At 33.5% G+C, this 18,692-nt stretch overlaps 1 protein-coding gene across 1 annotated transcript; it reads right to left on the reverse strand.

Annotated features, from left to right (window-relative positions):
• Positions 1-546: 546 nt before the first annotated feature.
• On the reverse strand, positions 547-14,480 carry idh3a (isocitrate dehydrogenase (NAD(+)) 3 catalytic subunit alpha). The gene is made up of 11 exons (XM_062963582.1): positions 14,324-14,480; positions 12,425-12,487; positions 11,217-11,300; positions 8,765-8,879; positions 7,453-7,640; positions 7,040-7,173; positions 5,904-6,006; positions 5,755-5,819; positions 5,525-5,609; positions 3,792-3,944; positions 547-2,195 (listed from the first exon to the last, which is right to left on the reverse strand). The coding sequence occupies exons 1-11, from the start codon at positions 14,348-14,350 to the stop codon at positions 2,112-2,114; spliced, it is 1,101 nt and encodes a 366-aa protein (XP_062819652.1). The 5' UTR covers positions 14,351-14,480; the 3' UTR covers positions 547-2,111.
• Positions 14,481-18,692: the final 4,212 nt, after the last annotated feature.

The raw sequence follows: 18,692 nt of genomic DNA on the forward strand, positions 1-18,692 counted from the left end.
TAAATACAGGAAAATAATACATGTAATAATAAATAGATTCGAATAATAAGTGTAATAATAATAAGATCAGAGTGAAATAATAAATGTATTAATAATAATAAAAATAGAGTAAAATAAATGTAATAGTAGCAACAATAATAGAGAAAAATAATACATGTAATAATAATAATAAATACAGGAAAATAATACAAGTAATAATAGAGTAAAATAATAAATGCAATAATAATAAGATCAGAGTGAAATAATAAATGTATTATTAATAATAAAAATAGAGTAGAATAAATGTAACAGTAGCAACAATAGAGAAAAATAATAAATGTAGTAATACCAATAATAATAGAGAAAAATAATAAATGTACCATATATTGTTGAGTATAAGCTGACCCAAATATAAGCCAACCAGGACCCTCACCCGAGTATAAGCCGAGGGGGGCTTTTTCAGTCGTAAAAAAAGGGCTGAAAAACTAGGCTTATACAGTAAATCATTCAGAGTGCTTTAAGGGTCTCTTTCCGCCCCAAGAATGAAAAAACGCCAAAGGCTGTGTATAGCTTTGGGAGGTGTTTATTCCTCACTTTGTGCGCAAGAAGAAGAGTCAATCCCGGTCGCTTTGTACAATTCAAGAGACGGACAAACAGACAGAAAGAAGCAGCAGCAGCAAAAGTAAACACATTCAAGTGCTGTTCCCAGGATCGGAGAAGCTCGTTGTCGAAAGATGAGAAAAGTATCCGCGTGGTACAAAAGCAAACATGGAAACACACGGCCTCTTCATTGCAATCTCTTTGAGTTTTTTGGAGGCCCAACTGGAAGCTGCATTGTGGACATTGGGCACCCAAAGGCTCCAATATTCATACTTCTGATGGGACATAATGCACAAAATATAACATCTGACCTCTTCCACGCTAACCATTTGCACATTTCCCTTCACTAAGGCAGCATTGTAGAAGTGATGGAAGATGTACAGGTGCCAATCACGCAACTTCCCTGCATCTCTTCCTTCTCTAATACCAAAATATTCCTCGATTCCTTTGGTTATTTTTCATTAACTGTTTGGTTTGGGACACAAAGGGGAAAAAAACCCTCACAAATCAGTGATGCCACCCTATTCATTCACCTTTTTCAGCGGCAACGATATGTCCCCCAACTAGCCTTAACCTTGCAATATATATATTTTATCTGCTTCTGCGTCTCCTCTTTTGAGTGCCTCGCACTCCTAATAATCCCTGAAGAGGAAGACTTAAATGTAAACTGAAAATATATATATATATATATATATATATATATATATATATATATATATGTATGTTATCTAGATAAGCTCAAGTACAACAGAAAAGGCCTTTGGATACAAGAATTTGCACATTATATATTTAGTGTTTGTCTAGATCAGTTATGGGCAAACTTGGGACCACTCTCTAGTGTTTTGGACTCCAACTCCCACCATTCCTAACAGCCTCAGGTCCTTTCCTTTTCCCCCTCAGCCTTCTCAGTTCCCTTGTGAATCGGGAGTTTTCCCGAGAAGCCAGATTAGGTTTCAGAACGGAGGGAGTGAAGAATAAACTTAACTGGCTAAGGGGGGAAAGGCTGTTAGGAATGGTGGCAGTTGAAGTCGGTGCTTTCCAAGGACAGTTTTCACATCCCATTAGGGGAAAAAAAAGGAAGAAAATATTTATTTCCTTGTGCTTTTAAAAGACTGTCTGAATATACACTTCCTACATGGAAAGCAGATTGCCAAAACAAAACAATAAAAGTATCCTGATTATTTTTTTTAAAAGCCCAACTCATTTGTTTTCATTTGGGGGATGATTAGCGTCAAGCGTTTCCAGAATATGACAATGATAACCAGAGGACATTATTTCATGCAATGTCTGCTCACAGTTATATATTTCGTTTACCAACAGAAGTGTAATAAATAAGGGAGACAAATAGTAAAGCAAAGGCAGGCACAAGAATGCCTCGGGTGGGATGTATTAAAAAAAAGAGAGCCCCTGCTTTAAAAGTTTGCTTTCCTCTCAAACGAGAAAAAAAGCAAATGAAATGAATGTACATTTGCAGATACGGCGAATGAGGAGTGACTGAAAACCGGTTATGATATGAAGAGGTGGATTTTTTTTTATTCCGCTAATTTCACCCGGCGACAGATCTCTGCGGTGAACTCCGAACACTTGGCGTTGCCTCCCAAATCTTTGGTCAAGACCTGAAACGGCGGAAGGGAGAAGAAGAGGGTGCGAGTTATGATTTGAGAGCGATTTAATTGGCTTATTAAAGCAATTTAAAGCGGTTTAGCAGATTGGAAGCTTTTATATCAGGCATGGGCCAATTTCAGCCCTCCCTCCAGGTGTTTTGGACTTCAGCTTCCACAATTCCTAACAGACGATGAAGTCCATTTTGTAGATCAGCCTGAGATTGATGGGTTTATTTATTTATTACATCACTTCTACCCCGCCCTTCTCTCCCATCGGGGGACTCAGGGCGGCTTACAATATAAACATATACATCAGAAAAACAGTTTACATCAGATTTAAAAGTCTTTCAAAATTAAAAAATTACAATAAAAATTAAAACATACATTAAAAACCTGCATAATTGTACATTTAAATATACAGTAGAGTCTCACTTATCCAAGCTAAACGGGCCAGCAGAAGCTTGAATAAGCGAATATCTTGGATAATAAGGAGGGATTAAGGAAAAGCCTATTAAACATCAAATTAGGTTATGATTTTCCAAATTAAGCACCAAAACATCATGTTATACAACAAATTTGACAGAAAAAGTAGTTCAATACGCAGTAATGTTATGTTGTAATTACTGTATTTATGACTTTAACACCAAAATATCACAATATATTGAAAACATTGACTACAAAAACATTGACTATCCAGAGGCTTGGATAAGCGAGGCTTGGATAAGTGAGACTCCACTGTACATGCAACTTTTAAAAATACAAACTGCAAGTCTCTTGGCAATGGCATACCTAAACACTGCATACATAACAATAATATTGAACTTAAAATGATAGATTCCTAACCTTTACCAAACTACAAAGGACAGAAAAGTTCATAGTCAGTGGGGTGAAGAAGGTAGAACAAAGCAAATATATCAGAGAAGCATTTCAAAAACTTCCTGTCGATACTGAAACACATTTTAAAAATACAAAGTGCCAAATTATGCTAAACCTTTTTATAAAAATACAGTAAAGTCTCACTAATCCAAGCCTCGCTTATCCAAGCCTCTGGATTATCCAAGCCATTTTTGTAGTCAATGTTTTCAATGTATCGTGATATTTTGGTGCTAAATTCATAAATACAGTAGTTACAACATAACATTACTGTGTATTGAACTACTTTTTCTGTCAAATTTGTTGTATAACATGATGTTTTGGTGCTTAATTTGTAAAATCATAACTTAATTTGATGATTAATAGGCTTTTCCTCAATCCCTCCTTATTAACCAAGATATTCGCTTATCCAAGCTTCTGCCGGCCTGTTTAGCTTGGATAAGTGAGACTCTACTGTACTTGGATTTTATATCAATACATAACAAGACAGGACTTGAACTATCCAGAACAGCGAACAGGGTTCACTGGTTTGTGGGATTGCCTGGGGTACAACAGTCCAAAATATCTGGAGGGAGGGCCCAAGCTGTTGTTGTTGTTGTTGTTTCAGGCTTGTCCATGTTGTGAGCCGCCCCGAGTCCCTTCGGGGAGATGGGGCAGGATATAAAAATAAAGTTTATTATTATTATTATTATTATATCACATCACCAAGTCAAGGAATCCCTGGCCAAGACGTACCTTCCCGTCTTTAATGGTGGCATAGCAGGCGTCTTCTATTTTGGTGGCGTATTCCTGCAACCCCATGTGACGCAGCATCATGACCGCACTCAGGAGGAGCGCCGTCGGATTCGCCAGGTCCTTCCCGGCAATATCCGGAGCTGTGCCGTGGACCTGCAAGGCAACGAAATCACGCTCTTGACATGGGCTTGCTTGGGTGGACATTCTGAATAAAAAGTTATAATTTTGTGCAGGTTCGAATCTATATATATAAAAGAGTGATGGAATCCTGGCGACCAACAAAACAACAAAACTAAACACCCCACAACCTCGAAAATTGATAGCACAACCCCTCATCCATGCCTCTAGGTTGATACAACAAAAAGAGAAGAAAAATAAAGTCCTAATTAGAGGGAGAGGAAGAATTGTTTTTATCCAATTGCTGCCAGTTAGAAGGTTAAGCTCTGCCCACTTGGTCTCCTAGCAACCCACTCAGCCCAGGGGACAGGCAGAGTTAGGCCTCACTTAGACCTGATCCACACTGCCTATAAAATACAGACACCACCAGACAACGCCACAGCAACGCATGGCCGGGCACAGCTAGTAAGTATATATGAGACATGAGAGCCAAGTTTAAATATTTGAAAGGGTGACATAAGGAAGGGGGAGCAGGCTTGTTTTCTGCCACCCCGGAAACTAGGACTCAATGGAGCCATGGGTTCAAATTCCAGGAAAGGAGATTCCGTCTGAAGATTAGGAAGAACTTCCTAACTGTAAGGAGAGCTGTTCAACAGTGGAACTCTCTGCCTCGGGATGTGGTGGAGGCTGGATGTATGGCCATCTGTCAGGGCTGCTTTGATTGTGCTTTTCCTGCATGGCAGAATAAGGTTGGCCCTAGGGGATATTTTCCAATTCTATGATTTGATGATGAACATGTAAACAAAGGTGCCTTGTGATACTATGAATAGAAGAGAATCTGGCCTCGGGAATTGAGAAGGAGGGGCTAGGAAGACCTCTTTCCAACATGTCTCCTGTATCAATTTCACAATATAATAATATATAATAATCATATTATACTATGCTGATATTATAATATATTGTATATACATATAATATTGATAATAATATTATGATGTAATACAATGTAATAATAACAACAACACACTATTATAATTGTATATTTATATTACATGCAATATTATTAATAATATTGCAATATAGTCGTATAGTACAATATAATAATATATAATGCTTATGTAATGCTTATATTGTGCTATAGTAATAATATAATTTATTCTAGGTATATATAACTTGTAAACCGCTCTGAGTCCCCTTCAGGGTGAAAAGGGCAGGATATAAATGTCGCTAATAATAATAATAATAATAATGCTTATATTGTGCTATACTAATAATATAATTTATTGTATGTATATATAAGCTTGTAAGCCACCCTGAATCCCCTTTGGGGTGAGAAGGGCGGGATATAAATGTCGCTAATAAATAAATAAATAAGGCAATTGCACCCCAGTCAGAACTCCACTACCCTCATGCTCTTTTCTTTATTCCTCTTTTCTTTTTGAAAATGCTCAATAAATATGCTCAAAAAAGGATGTAATGTTGTTTTCCAGCCTATATTTAAATTGCTGTGAAATAGTAAGAGCCGCAGCCAAAAAGGTTTACTTTAACAATAAATAGAACACCTGAATTTTTAAAAACAATTCTCATTTCAGAATGTAATTCCAAAACGGCCTCACCGACTCGAAGATGGCCACTCCGTTGGCACCAATGTTCCCGCTTGGCGTCACCCCGAGGCCTCCGATCAATCCCGCGCACAAGTCACTGCAAGGAAAACAAAAGCATAGAAAGAAATGGAAAAATATGGTTGGCCCATGCCTGAGTTGGACCCTTTAGGAAATTATATCTGGGCATGCAAGAGACTATGAACTAGTATGTACATACATTATATCAGCTCAGGCCTGCCTACCTCAGGATATCACCGTACAAATTTGGCATAACAAGGACATCAAACTGCGTTGGATCTTGCACCATCTAAAAAACAACAACAAGATAAAGGCTGCTGTTTGTAAATATTTATATGAAGCACCTTTATCGTGCGCCTTCATATATACTCACATTCAGACACACAGTGTCGAGATACATTTCATTGAATTTGATATCTTTACAGTTCTCCGCCGCTTCTCTGCATTTCTTCAGGAACAAGCCATCGGACATTCGCCTGCGCGTAAACAAAAATATTTATTTATTCATTTGCGGCATTTATACCCCGCCCTTCTCACCCCAAAGGGGACTCAGGGCAGCTTACAAATTATATGTACATACAATATATTGTACTATCAGCATAGCACAATATAAGCATTATAGATCGCTATATTGTACTATACCACTACACTGCAATATTATTAGTAATATCACATTAATATATAGTATACAATTATTATACTGTATTGCATTATAATATTATCAATATTACATGTATATACAATATAATATGTTAGTATAGCATAATATTAGTATTATATATTATTATATTGTTACGGTATATATTATTATATTGTTATGTTGATACAGGAGGATAAAGGGATCCAAAATAAATCAGAAGCATATCCAGAGATGAGGAGAGGGACATGATCTACTTCCATAAAAAAACATAACAACAAGCTCCATGGTTTGAGCTGAGATGCAAACAGTATATCATATGGACTTCTTCAATACATTTAATTGTGTTTTCCTTCTACTGAAAAGGGGATGACTGGAAGGGTGGGATCAACAGGCACAATCCTGTCCTTTCTTCCATGTATCCTTGATGGGATACAGGACCAATAAACTCACTTAACTGTGGATGCCATCAATTGGTTATTGTGCCAATAGCTAATTGAGTGGAAAGAAAACGAATAAAATCTAAACTTTGGCAAAACTTGGCTGACAAATGGAAGCTTTGTCAGGCAAGGCAAGAAGATTGTCATTACTATTACTATACTATTGTCATTAATTTATTTTTATTATGTTATCATGTATAATTATGTTTTTATGTTGATGTATTTTTATTTACTGATAAAGTGTATTAAGTATATACTTTATTTCGTTTTATTGTAACTATCCGGGCTTGGCCCTATGTGAGCTACCCAGAGTCCCTTCGGGGAGATGGAGGCGGGGTATAAAAATAAAGTTGCTATTATTTATTATTATTATTATTATTATTATTATTATTATTATTATTATTATTAAGAAAACAACTGAGGATCACGCACATAATGTTTGCTTTATGCACGGCTGTCACTTTGCTTCTCTGATTGTTTCTGGCGTATTCGAACGCAAAGTCAGCAATACGCTTGCTGGCGTCTTCGGTGATGAGTTTGATACTCTGGACGACGCCGTCAACAATCTGAAAAACACACACAAGAGTGGTATAAAACGAGTTATTTACAAAATAAGCAACAACAATCATGCCTATATACACTGCTGTTTTGAAATTAAATAATAATAATAATAATAATAATAATAATAATAATAATAATCATAAAAAGTTTATTTATATACCACCCTATCTCCTCAAGGGACTCAGGGCTCGTATTAGGGGTTTCTGCCCAGATAATGTGCATTACTTTTGGGGGAACTGGGGAAGGAATGGTTTGGCTTGCTATTGTTTTTTAGAAAAACATACCACATGCTCAATCCCGCTGTATTCGCCCTCCGTGTTCTCCCGTATCGTGACGATGTCGACGTCGGCGTAGGGGGTTTTGTAGCCTTCGATTGAGACGCAGGGTCGGATGTTGGCGTAAAGGTCGAAGGTTTTGCGGAGCAACAGGTTCATCGACGGGTGGCCAGCTGCAATCGGCGTCTTCAAAGGGCCTGCGACGAAGACAACGAGGAAAGTAGCAGAATACCAGTTGAGAGCACAAATGCCAGAGTTAAGAACTGAACTATGGACAAAGCATGAGGAGGAATGCATCTGATTTTATGTTTGAAATGTATATTTTTAATTCATAATGTATTTTAATAGTTTTAACTGTTTTATGTGCTGTTTAATATTGGTTTGTATGGGCATCTAATGGTTGCCACTGTTGTAAGCCGCCCTGAGTCCCTTCGGGTGAGAAGGGCGGGATAGAAATGTGAGAAATAAATAAATAAATAAATTCAAATCTTTAATCTGAGGGGACGAGGCATTTACTTATGACTGACATGGCTCCCTATTTCCCCAAAATAAGACCTAGCTGGAAAACAAACCCTAGCCTGGTGCTCATCATCATATAAGCCGTATCCCAAAAATAAGCTCCAATAAGATTGTTATACAGACACTGCAGACACATTTGGTACATCAGCAGCAGCACACGAATTACTGAATAATAGTACTATATAATTAGATATAAATAAATAATAGTATCGACATATTTAAAATGAATGATAATATAAATTGTAATTACCGTAAGTATTTCTTTAAATATCCAGTATAGATTTTTGTACACGAATAAATGTAGATTGTTCTACATACCTCAGGATATCACTGTATTTTTTAAATACCCAATGAAGATTTTCGTACATGAATAAATGTAGATTGCTCTGCATCGCCTCAAAATAAGCCCTATTTGGTCTAATTTTGGGGAAAATGCGGTAGAATGCCTCCGTCCATAGGCATTCCAAGCACACAATTCTTTCTTCTTGTTTCTGGATCTGCAATTCAGAGTTCTGGGTGTGACCCGATATGGCTTTAGGGTGCAGATACACTGTAGAATTAACACAGTTTGGCACCACTTTGACTGCAACGGCATCATGGAAGCTGTACCTTTACCAGGATTTGAGCTTTCTCTGCTAAAGGGTGCTAGTGCGTCATTGAACTACAACGCTCAAGATCCCATAACATTGAGCCATAGCAGTTCAAGTGGTGTCAAACTGCATTAATCGTACAGTGTAAATACACCATTAGGCTTCTGAAGTGAGAACGGATGCCTCTCCTTGTTGCAAAGGGAAATAAATACCTTTCAGTCCTATCTTGTTCTTGTCCATGGATTCTTTGGCGTCTAAAGGGATCATCCACTTCCCTCCCGGTCCTTGGATCGCAGACACATTTCGCTCTTCGAACTGAACAGGAGCCTAAATGCAATTGTTTCACGATAAAATACAATAAATACACTTAAAATAGCTTTTAAAACTCACAGCCCTGAATGCAACTGTGACACTAAACAGCAAAGCTGTATCAAATACACTGCAATAGTTTCCCACCCAAACAAAATTTTAGGTCATTTTTCCTGTTGAAAAAACAAAATGTGTTTAGATGGTTACATAGTGCAACAACATGTTATGCGTTTCTTTAAGTCTTGTTTACTAAATTCAAGCCGAGCAGGAAATTGAAAACAGATCTCTACTGGGGAAAGAACACTTCCAAAGTTTAAAGTTTTCTGGAAAATGTCTGACTACTGATTGGGACAAGACTATTACATAGGGATTGGAATCGGTCTGACATGTAGAAGGAATTTTGTCAAAGCACTTGGTCTAATTTTAAAACCTGCACCCATCAGTGGTGCCTTTTTCGGCTTGTCTCCAAGGGACTATCCCCTTTTCCATGAAGTTCATGTGGCTTTGCTTTCGCTGCTAGGAGGGATGGCAGCTATTGTGTCTAAACTACGGGGCAAAGTCAAAGCTTTTGAAGCACAGAACAGCACAGGAATATTGAGGCCCTCTAGCATGACACCTTCTGCTGTTTAGGTTGATTGTTTTTATTGTATACAAGTAACAAACAAATAAATGTAATTTAATAACTTTTTAATTGATTCCCAATGTATTGTACAATTTTATATATGTGTTTTATTGTAAGCCACCTATTGGGTGAGAAGGGCGGGATATAAATATTGTAATAATAATAATAATAATAATAATGAAAGAAAACAAATAATACAACAAACTAACAAAAACTATACAGTCACAACAGCCTACCAGACCCATTCCCTCCATCCCCACACCCATAAACACTCCACCTACTCCTTGCGAATATTGTATCTATTCAAATCTACCCTTGTATCTGCTTTAATAAATTCCCTTTGTGACTACAGTAGAGTCTCACTTATCCAAGCTAAACGGGCTGGCAGAAGTTTGGATAAGTGAATATCTTGGATAATAAGGAGGGATTAAGGAAAAGCCTATTAAACATCAAATTAGGTTATGATTTTACAAATTAAGCACCAAAACTTCATGTTATACAACAAATTTGACAGAAAAAGTAGTTCAATACGCTGTAATGTTATGTTGTAATTACTGTATTTACAAATTTAGCACCAAAATATCATGATATATTGAAAAACATTGACTACAAATAGGGCTTGGATTATCCAGAGGCTTGGATAAGCGAGGCTTGGATAAGTGAGACTCTACTGTACTTTAAAATCCACACTTGTTTTTCTTTCCAAATATCCAAACACCAGCCTCCATTTTTTGGTGAACGCTTCATTATTTCCTCCCCAAATGCCAATGGATAGCGTAGCCATTTGAATTTGGCCTAATAGTTTTTCTCTCCAGTCCTTTATTAGTAGTTCCTTTTCCCCCTTCCAAGACTTCACTGTTATCTCGCAGCAGCAGCAGCAACAACAACAATAACAATAATAATTTTATTTTTGTACCCCACCTCCATCTCCCCGGGGAGACTCGGGGCGGCTTACAAATACAAAACGAAAGTACCGAACGACACGCAAAGGAAAATTTAAAAGACATAAAATAAAATAACAACCATTAATAAAACACAAGTTAAAACACAGCAATAAAATCATAAAAATGAACTGGGCAAAAGTGCACTAAGTGAGACTTGTAAACATGGTGGAAGTTAAAGTGCTATAAGATCATGGGGGATCTTATAGCTAGATTGACATATTTCTTCATCTCTTTTGCTAATTCTTTCTCTAAAAAGCCCCAAAAGGCATTTTCCTGGAGTTTTCTTAACCCTATAAGTAATCATTTTGTTGGTTTCTTTAATCACATTTTTCCAAAAACCTTGTGCCATCCTACAGGCTCACCAAACAGGGAAAAGCCATTGGATTCTCTCTCTCTCTCTCTTTCACACAAACACACACCTATATAAATACATACATATCCTCACACACATATAGTCATTGCTCTCCTCTAAAAGGAAGAGTAGACGCTTGGAGACACAGATCCTTCCTTGGAGCAAAAGGTCGGTCATTCTTCTGATCATTACCCCTCATTCACTTGAGTGAAGAAATCCAGCCATATTAGCTTATAATGATAAATAATAATAAAACTTTATTTGTATTCCGCTCTATCTCCCCAAGGGGACTCAGGGCGGATTCCAACATACAATGGCAAACATTAAACGCCTCCGTAAACAAACAAATATTGACATAAAACCCCGCATATGAAAATAACATTAAAACCTAACATCCAATTAAAGCCTAACATCAGTAAATTAAAGCCTAACCTTACCTTTGCCGCCCCAAAAATCTCCATGACGGCATTTGATATTTCGGGTCCGATGCCATCGCCTGGGATCAAAGTTACTGTCTGAGTCTAGAGATAAAAGAATAATGACGCAAACGGATGCCACAATTAAACACAGATTCACAAATACAAATCACCTGTAGTTTGAGTATGCTGCAAAATATAGTTGAAGGCGTCTGCTTAACTCATCTGACAATCCTATCTTCGTTCGTAACCTTTCCTAACTGACAAAAGCTACAAACCCTCTGTGACAATTTCCTTTTCTTTATGGTTTTATTCCTTTGTTGTGTCACTGCATTGCGGTTGTGTCCTGAAAAGCTGTTCTGAATCAGGAAATAATTACTTGGAGATCTCCTGACTTTGTGAGAAAATACCTCACTATTAAAGCCACTGTAACCCATGCAACAATATATGTCTAATAATAATAATATAACAACAACAACGGATTGATCTGTATTTATTAACTTTATTTTTATCCAGGGATAGGGATTCATTAATGAAGGATTTGTTCCCCTGTGATCAAAAGGAAACTAAGCTACATTTCTTATTTTAATCCTATCTGTGAAATACGTGCTATCATTTATGCACCAAAAAGAACAAAAAAAATCAAAATATACTTTTTTTTGCTCATGCATCAAACATGAATCCACTGCAAGATAAAACAACAGGATCGAGATGGAAGCAAATTCATCGACGCACGCTGAGAAGGAAAACGTTAACTATATTACGAGAATAAATTCTGATACACATCAATAAATCCATGATTGTTGACGGATCTAATTAACACATACATTCAGAACTAAGAAGCCGGGCATTCTACTCTAGATAGCGAAAAGTATATTGCCCATTATTCAAAATAATGGTGCAGAAGGTAAGAAGGTTCTCAACTTTTTCCCCCAGTCCTAATGCTTTCCAGCCATCAAGTAGCTAATTGGAGTCATTAGATATAATTTCAGATGATACTAAATGAGATTTTTTTTAAAAAAGTATGCGTTGGGATTTTTAATAGTGTTCAATATGATTTTCTCCCAAAATATGGAGATCCCTGTTTGTAAGTTAAATGTAACATGCACATTTAATTCTACAGGTAAATTATAAAGGTGATGATACAAGCTTGGTTTTATTTTGCTTCTCAGACCCTTTCCTTGAGAAACTTCTTAAAAAGGGAAAGAAAATTATACTAGTATACTCACAGAACTACCAAAACTTCTGGTCACCTGTTTTTGGCTTTTGAAACCCCCTAGAAAGCGGAAGACCTGCAGGAATTCGACAGAGAACAGAAATATAGTTATTTTACACAGTGACGGCAACACATTGACTCTGAGGGGTTGGTGTTCATCTCCATTTCTAAGCCAAAGAGCCGGTATTGTCCGTAGACGTCTCCAAGGTCATGTGGCCACTGGCATGACTGCATGGAGCGCCATTACCTTCCCACCGAAGCGGTACCTATTCATCTACTCACATCTGCATGTTTTCAAACTGGTAGATTGGCCGAAGCTGGGGCTAAGAGCGGGAACTCACCCCGCTGCCTAGATTCAAACTGATGACCTTTCGGTCAGCAAATTCAGCAGCTCAGTGGTTTAATCCGCTGTGCCACCGGGGGCTCCCAGTGTAAATAAAGTATATTATATTATTAATATAATTAATAATTAATAATACTTGATTTATATTCCAAATACATTATTATATTTACTTGTGTGTGTGTGTATATATATATGCTTGTGTATATATATAATATATAAAATAATAATACAAAATATAATAATATAATATATATATAATAATACAAACACATATATTTCTGTGTATGTGTTGTGTATATATAGTGTGTGTATAATATATATATATTCGTATACTAAAATATATACTAATACAAACACACATATTTTTGTGGATAAGTGCTGTGTATAAATATACGTGTCTGTCTGTGTATACATATATAAATGTTTGGGTACATATATACATATATATACTCATACATACATATAGTAAAATATATACTAATACGAACACACATATTTTTGTATATAAGTGTTGTGTATAAATATATACATGTGTGCATACATACATACATAAATGTTTCGGTACATATATACATACACTGTATGTTTTGTGTCCATATAGTATGTTTGTAATATATATATACACACACTAATACAAACACACACATATTTTTGTGTATAAGTGTTGTGTATAAATATATACGTGTGTGTATACATACATACATACATACATACATAAATGTTTGGGTACATATATACACACACTGTATGTTTTGTATCCATATAGTATGTGTATGTAATATATATATATATACACACACACACACACACACAGTAAAATATATACTAATACAACACACACATTTTTGTGTATAAGTGTTGTGTATAAATATATATGTGTGTCTGTGTATACATACATAAATGTTTGGGTATATATATATATATATATATATATACACACACTAAAACAAACATGTATTTGTGTGTATACGTGTTGTGTATGTGTGTCTACATACATACATAGTGTATATGTTTGTGTGTTAATATAGAGAAGGATATAATTACTAGAGGTCAAACTCCTTGATCAGCAAGACAACGCAGCCAATGCCAAGCTGTGGTTAATCTTGGGAGATCTAGGTCTAAATCCTCAGAGCCATGAAAGTCAACACAAAGTGACCTTGGGGCCCAGACATGCCATCCTGGCCTACCTCACAGGGTTGTTGTGAGATCCAAAGTATTATATATTTCCCAAAATAAAAGACAAAAGAGTAGGATATAAATTGGGATGGGTCGTTGATGCATGGGGATGTTATTTATTTATATACCCAACAAACCAGGGCCTGGAGTTCAATCTAAAATTTCAATTCGCCCTGTCCTACCTGGCAGGGTTGTTGTGCTGAGGAAAAGGAGCAAGGTCAAACGAGGGTAAGGGGACAAGAGGATAAAATCTCGCGAGAGTTCCAACTGAAAAGCAGGAAACCTCGCGAGACTTCCCCCTCGAAGCAAGCACGCGAACGTCCTTCTCCTGAGGAGAAAAGAAACGGAGCCGAGGCCGCCCTCGCCTTTCTCCTCGGGCAAGGCTGCTCTCACCTTGGGCGCCCACGAAGTCGAAGCCATGGCTCTTGAGGCGGCAATGATGGCGGCTCCTCGGTTCAACCTGAGAGGAAAAAAAGGACGCCTCGGCCTCGCCGTTCCTGTCTCTGGCAACCAATCCCCCGGCAGCCAATCGGAACACTCCGCCTCCCTTCGCCCTGGCATCGGATTGGTTGAGATTGGGAAGAGGTCCCGCCTCTCAGACAAAGACCCGCCCCCTTCCCAGATAGTTCTCAAAGGAACCGAGAGGTGGGCGTGGCTTATCTCAAAACGGGCGGAGCTTCTCCCAGAAATGATAGGGAGATGGGCGTGGACGATTTCAAAAGGGGCGTGGCGATCTCCCATGAAGGTATTGAGGATGGGCGTGGCTTCTCTCTGAAGGGGCGGGGCGATGGGAGGGGCTTCTCCCTGCAGTAGTAAGCTGACCTAACACGTGTTGTCACACCAAGCTTGGGTTTATAATGTGAATAGTTACTATACTGTAATATTATTAGTAATATTACACATAACTTATGATATATAATTAATATTATTGATTGGTATTATTATTAGTATTATATTGTATTACATTATAATATTATTATCAATATTATATGTACATACAATATAATATAGTAGCATTATATATTACTATATTGTACTATACCACTATACTGTAATATTATTAATAATATTACATGTAATATATCATATATAATTAATATTAGTATTATATTGTATTACATTATAATATTATTAACAATATATGTACATACAATATATTATATTATGATCATAGCACAATATTAGCATTATATATTTCTATATCGTACTATACAACTATACTGTAATATTATTAATAATATTACATTGAATATGTAATATATAATTAATATTATTATTAGTATTATATTGTATTACATTAATATATTATTAACAATATCATATGTACTCACAATATATTATATTGTTATCATAGCACAATATTAGCATTACATATTACCATATTGTACTATACCACCATACTGTAATATTATTAGTAACATTACACATAACATATAATATATAATTAATATTATTATTTGCTATTATTATCATCATTGTATTATATTACATTATAATATTATTATCAATATTATATGTACATACAATATATTATATTATTATCATAGCACAGTATTAGCATTATGTATTACTATATTGTACTATATTATTATTCATACAGGTAATATATAATGTATAATTAACATTATATGGTATTATCAGTATTACATTGTATTACATTATAATATTATTATCAGTTTTATATGTAAGGTAAAGGTTTTCCCCTGACTGACTCTGGGTGTTGGTGCTCATCTCCATTTCTAAGCCGAAGAGCCGGCGTTGTCCGTAGACACCTCCAAGGTCATGTGACTGGCATGACTGCATGGAGTGCTATTACCTTCCCGCCAGAGCGGTACCTATTGATCTACTCACATTGGCATGTTTTTGAACTGCTAGGTTGGCAGGAGCTGGGGCTAACAGCGGGCGCTCATTCCGCTCCCAGGATTTGAACCTGGGACCTTTCGGTCTCCAGCTCAGTGCTTTAACGCACTTCGCCACCAGGGCTCATATATCATGTAATATACAATTGATATTATTATATGGTATTATTATCAATATTATATTGTATTACATTATAACATTATTATCAGTATTATATGTTATTATATTATATTATTATATATTATTATATATTGTATATTATATACAATATACACTAATATATAATAATATACTATATTGTATATACATATTATTGTATATTGTATATTATATACTGTATATTATATATTGTATATTATATATGTATTAATAGCATAGCATGCTACTTAAGAGTTTCTTCTGCCTAATATTATTATCAGTATTATATGTTATTATATTATATTATTATATATTATTGTATATTGTATATTATATACTGTATATTATATATTGTATATTATATATGTATTAATAGCATAGCATTCTACTTTAGAGTTTCTTCTGCCTAATATTATTATCAGTATTATATGTTATTATATTATATTATTATATATTATTGTATATTATATATACAATATACACTAACATATAATAATATACTATATTGTATATACATATTATTGTATATTGTATATTATATACTATATATATATATATTAATAGCATAGCATGCTACTTTAGAGTTTCTTCTGCCTAACATTATTATCAGTATTACATGTTATTATATTATTATATATTATTGTATATTGTATATTATATACAATGTACACAAATATATAATAATATACTATATTGTATATACATATTATTGTATATTATATACTATATATATATATTACTAGCATAGCATGCTACTTTAGAGTTCCTTCTGCCTAACATTATTATCAGTATTATATGTTATTATATTATATTATTATATATTATTGTATATATACAATGTAGTTAATCCTCTATAGTATATAATAATATACTATATTGTATATACATATTATTGTATATTGTATATTATATACTGTATATTATATATTGTATATTATATATATATTAATAGCATAGCATGCTACTTTAGAGTTTCTTCTGCCTAACATTATTATCAGTATTACATGTTATTATATTATATTATTATATATTATTGTATATTGTATGTTATATGCAACGTACACTAATATATAATAATATACTATATTGTATATACATATTATTGTATATTGTATATTATATACTATATATATATATTTATATACTGTATACTATATATTGTATATTATATATGTATTAATAGCATAGCATGCTACTTTAGAGTTTCTTCTGCCTAATATTATTATCAGTATTATATGTTATTATATTATATTATTATATATTATTGTATATTGTATATTATATACTGTATATTATATATTGTATATTATATATGTATTAATAGCATAGCATTCTACTTTAGAGTTTCTTCTGCCTAATATTATTATCAGTATTATATGTTATTATATTATATTATTATATATTATTGTATATTATATATACAATATACACTAACATATAATAATATACTATATTGTATATACATATTATTGTATATTGTATATTATATACTATATATATATATATTAATAGCATAGCATGCTACTTTAGAGTTTCTTCTGCCTAACATTATTATCAGTATTACATGTTATTATATTATTATATATTATTGTATATTGTATATTATATACAATGTACACAAATATATAATAATATACTATATTGTATATACATATTATTGTATATTATATACTATATATATATATTACTAGCATAGCATGCTACTTTAGAGTTCCTTCTGCCTAACATTATTATCAGTATTATATGTTATTATATTATATTATTATATATTATTGTATATATACAATGTAGTTAATCCTCTATAGTATATAATAATATACTATATTGTATATACATATTATTGTATATTGTATATTATATACTGTATATTATATATTGTATATTATATATATATTAATAGCATAGCATGCTACTTTAGAGTTTCTTCTGCCTAACATTATTATCAGTATTACATGTTATTATATTATATTATTATATATTATTGTATATTGTATGTTATATGCAACGTACACTAATATATAATAATATACTATATTGTATATACATATTATTGTATATTGTATATTATATACTATATATATATATTTATATACTGTATACTATATATTGTATATTATATATGTATTAATAGCATAGCATGCTACTTTAGAGTTTCTTCTGCCTAACATTATTATCAGTATTATATGTTATTATATTATATTATTATATATTATTGTATATTGTATATTATATACTGTATATTATATATTGTATATTATATATGTATTAATAGCATAGCATGCTACTTTAGAGTTTCTTCTGCCTAATATTATTATCAGTATTATATGTTATTATATTATATTATTATATATTATTGTATATTGTATATTATATACAATATACACTAACATATAATAATATACTATATTGTATATACATATTATTGTATATTGTATATTATATACTGTATATTATATATTGTATATTATATATATATTAATAGCATAGCATGCTACTTTAGAGTTTCTTCTGCCTAACATTATTATCAGTATTACATGTTATTATATTATATTATTATATATTATTGTATATTGTATATTATATACTGTATATTATATATTGTATATTATATATGTATTAATAGCATAGCATGCTACTTTAGAGTTTCTTCTGGCTAACATTATTATCAGTATTACATGTTTTTATATTATATTATTATATATTATTGTATATTGTATATTATATACAATATACACTAACATATAATAATATACTATATTGTATA

Source organism: Anolis carolinensis, unplaced genomic scaffold (genome assembly GCF_035594765.1).
Source record: "Anolis carolinensis isolate JA03-04 unplaced genomic scaffold, rAnoCar3.1.pri scaffold_11, whole genome shotgun sequence".
Lineage (NCBI taxonomy): Eukaryota > Metazoa > Chordata > Lepidosauria > Squamata > Dactyloidae > Anolis > Anolis carolinensis.

Bases quoted from the DNA above. Each gene is read 5' to 3' on its own strand.
- idh3a (XM_062963582.1), bottom strand. From the start codon at position 14,350: ATGGCTTCGACTTCGTGGGCGCCCAAG. The intron at 8,880-11,216 runs GTAAGGTTAGGC...AATTGCATTTAG, and splicing joins AGATTTTTGGGGCGGCAAAG to GCTCCTGTTCAGTTCGAAGA. The intron at 6,007-7,039 runs GTGCGTGATCCT...GTTTACGCGCAG, and splicing joins GTGCATAAAGCAAACATTAT to GCGAATGTCCGATGGCTTGT.